Genomic DNA, 3,024 nt, shown 5'->3' with positions numbered 1-3,024 from the left:
TTTACATTCTTTCAGCTGATGCCACCCACCCTCCCTGTAAACCCCAGACCTGAGTACAAAGGTTACTGTCAAGGTTAAAGTGCAGGTGACTGACAGCAAATGCCCAGGAAAAAACAAAAAAAAAAAAAAACAGGTCACATTGGTAGTTTCATCACAAAAGCTGAGCCAACAGGTGGATGCAGCAACTGGGTGAATCATGCCTGACAGGTAAGAGAGGAAGACAGGGCAGCCCCAAAGATCCCATTTCCTTGAGGCAGGGCATGTTCCCTGCATAAAAAGCCAGTTGGTGGAGGGCACCGCCTCAGATCCCGCTGACCATACTGCCTGTTCTTCTCTGCACACCCCAGGTGAGTCTCTTGGAATTTTTGATCATTCTCTCTAGGCATTTGATTTGATTGAACCGCGTTGACATTTCTGATGTCTTCTCTCTGCCCTCTACTGAAAGCTGATCATGGTCATGCAGTCTGTCCAGCTGAATTACAGACTCCAGCCAGAGCTTTGTTTTAAAAGTGATCATGATTTGGACTTGAAGGGACTTTAGTGTCATTGGTTCTGCCCCATCTGATCTCCATGTGTTAGTAAGAAGGGGATTAACAGGTCCAGGGACCGAGTAGAGTAGCACATTAAAAACTGGAACCGGGTCTACAGCACCTCGGTTGGCATAATTCTTTCTTTAGTCATCATTTTAATACCTCGGATCTTTATTCTCTCAATAAATATTTTCATTATCAGAATTGCATTTTACTCATTTAAAAATGTTGTTATAACAGTTGATTTTTAAAATTCAGCTTTAACAGTGTATAAATTACATGCAATATGAATTCACCAATTTTAAATGTATAATTCAAGCTCTTTCCCAAAGTGATTGCATCATTTTTACCTTCTCACCAGCAATGTATGAAAATTTAATTCCTCCACAGTCTCGTTATCATATGGTGTTAGTAACCAAAATTAAAATATCAACAAATATTTTTAAAAACTTATTATATTTGGCATTTAGGCTGCTAAAAAATAACTGAGGCAACAGGGAATTCACTTCATAAACTACATTTTATTCAGGAGAATAAGAACTAAAGCCCAAGGAGGAAGTTATCAGTGTCTGTTGATGAGGGCAAAGTGTTATAACAGTTGGAGGAAATAGAAATTTCTGGAGGGCTTGCTCTAGAAAATTCCCCAGAAGTCCATCGGAGGTGGTGTGCAGTGGTGGTGTAGTATTTGAAAGCCCTTGAGGCAGAAGTGCCTGGGAGCCAAGAGACAAGTGTGATCATGTGGCGTTCAGGAGAGGTCAGAGTGGCCCTAAAGGTGGCGAGCCATTCTAATTATGAGTAGGTGGGTTTGCTTTGTCTCTCTCTGATAACGTCACATTTCTGAGTCTCACTCTGCCGGCCGGAGCCTCTGCTGAGCTGGGCTGTGCGGCTAATGAGCTTTAAGGTGCGCAGCAGGAAAGCCCAGCTCAGTGCTTTTGAGTCCCTCCTCCAAAGACTCAGAAACCATCCAAGTATTCTTTGTTGGGCAAAGAGAGAAAGAAGAAATGGTTTCTGAGTTATTTCTTGCTCTCATCTTCTGTTATGTCTCCAGACCCAGCCGTCACTGAAGCATGAGTTCCCAGCAGCAGAAGCAGCCCTGCGCCCCACCCCCTCAGCTGCACCAGCAGCAGGTGAAGCAGCCTTGCCAGCCTCCACCCCAGGAACCATGTGTTCCCAAAACCAAGGAGCCCTGCCACCCCAAGGCGCCTGAGCCCTGCCACCCCAAGGCGCCTGAGCCCTGCCACCCCAAGGTGCCTGAGCCCTGCCACCCCAAGGCTCCTGAGCCATGTCACCCCAAGGTGCCAGAGCCCTGCCCCTCAACGGTCACTCCAGTGCCAGCTCAACTGAAGACAAAGCAGAAGTAACATGGTCACAGGCACGCCTCTGAGGAGCCCACCACCGGATGCTGAACCCCTTTCCCATTCTGGCTTTCAAGTTCCGCCCATCGTATACGACGTGCTGTATCACCTAAGTCACAGTCCCTCTCTGATTCGCAACCCAAAGCATGGGCTAGGAAGCTTTCCTTCCTAAACTTTGGGGCATCGAAGCCTCTGAATTAGGCAGGGGATGGGGGAGCTTGGCACCTGAGCTGGGTTTAGCTGCTCAGAATTTGTCTGAAGAGGGACTTAAGGGGAAAACAGGTGAACCAGTTCTGTCATTGTCCCCATTAAAGTCCCTTCATCCCTCTCCTGACTGTGTGCGTCATTGTCTGACTGCTCTTCTTTCCTTTTCCTCATGAAGTGGGAGCTGTGTATGGAAGCAGGAGGGGAGAGCGGGGCTTTGTTCAGAAGGCATCAATCCTGACGCTGGGCGTGTGGGAGGTCCTCACCACTGAGCCTGAGGGAGGAACATTGTCCCGGGCCACACAAAGGCTGCTGCTTTGGGCACGCAGGGAAGGCGCAGGGCTCTCCCCCTGCTGCTCAGTGAGTCACACTGGAGTTCGGTTAGTACTTGTCCCAGCTGAGCCTGTGTGTCAGGTGACAGGCACTCTCACCCCGAGTGCCCTACCTCCAAATCTGACTTCTTCAAACAACTCCTATTTATTTCAAGGAACTTGGTGGCTGCGTATGAGTCTGCTCCTCCTCGTTTATTTCTTCTGGGGAACCCAAAATTCCACTCTTGTTATCTCAGTCCATCCTCTCTGTTCTCTGAGTGCCCCTTCTGTGCCAGAAAGGGGATAAGGAGAACCCATGGTACCTTCCAGGGACACCACCGTCTCCTAGGGACATACTTCACTCCCCGCCGCCACCCCTCGTTCAAACACCCACACAACCAGACCTGGCCTCCTCACAGAGCAACACACAAAAGCTGGTCCACTGGAATCCCAAGGCAGAGACCTTTTGTACACATATTGTAGTGAAAACCACAGGAAATGGAGATTGTTAAGCCCACCCACATCTTCCTAGAGTATAAGGAGACATGAAATGAAACAAAACAGACACTAACAGGGCATCAATATGTGTGTATATACTGGCATAAGATTGACACTTTTTTAATT

At 48.0% G+C, this 3,024-nt stretch overlaps 1 protein-coding gene across 1 annotated transcript; it reads left to right on the top strand.

Annotated features, from left to right (window-relative positions):
- The first annotated feature begins 230 nt into the window (after positions 1 to 230).
- Positions 231 to 2,204, top strand: Sprr1b (small proline rich protein 1B). Its single transcript, XM_015502890.2, has 2 exons — positions 231 to 347; positions 1,579 to 2,204. Exon 2 carries the CDS (start codon positions 1,598 to 1,600, stop codon positions 1,889 to 1,891), a length of 294 nt encoding a protein of 97 aa, XP_015358376.1. The 5' UTR covers positions 231 to 347; positions 1,579 to 1,597; the 3' UTR covers positions 1,892 to 2,204.
- Positions 2,205 to 3,024: the final 820 nt, after the last annotated feature.

The sequence above is a fragment of the Marmota marmota genome, unplaced genomic scaffold (assembly GCF_001458135.2).
Source record: "Marmota marmota marmota unplaced genomic scaffold, marMar, whole genome shotgun sequence".
Classification (NCBI taxonomy): Eukaryota; Metazoa; Chordata; class Mammalia; order Rodentia; family Sciuridae; genus Marmota; species Marmota marmota.
Note: the sequence above shows the minus strand (reverse complement) of the source record. Positions and strands in the feature narration are given on the sequence as shown.

Coding starts and splice junctions, on each gene's coding strand:
- Sprr1b (XM_015502890.2), top strand. CDS start 1,598: ATGAGTTCCCAGCAGCAGAAGCAGCCCTGCGCCCCACCCCCTCAGCTG.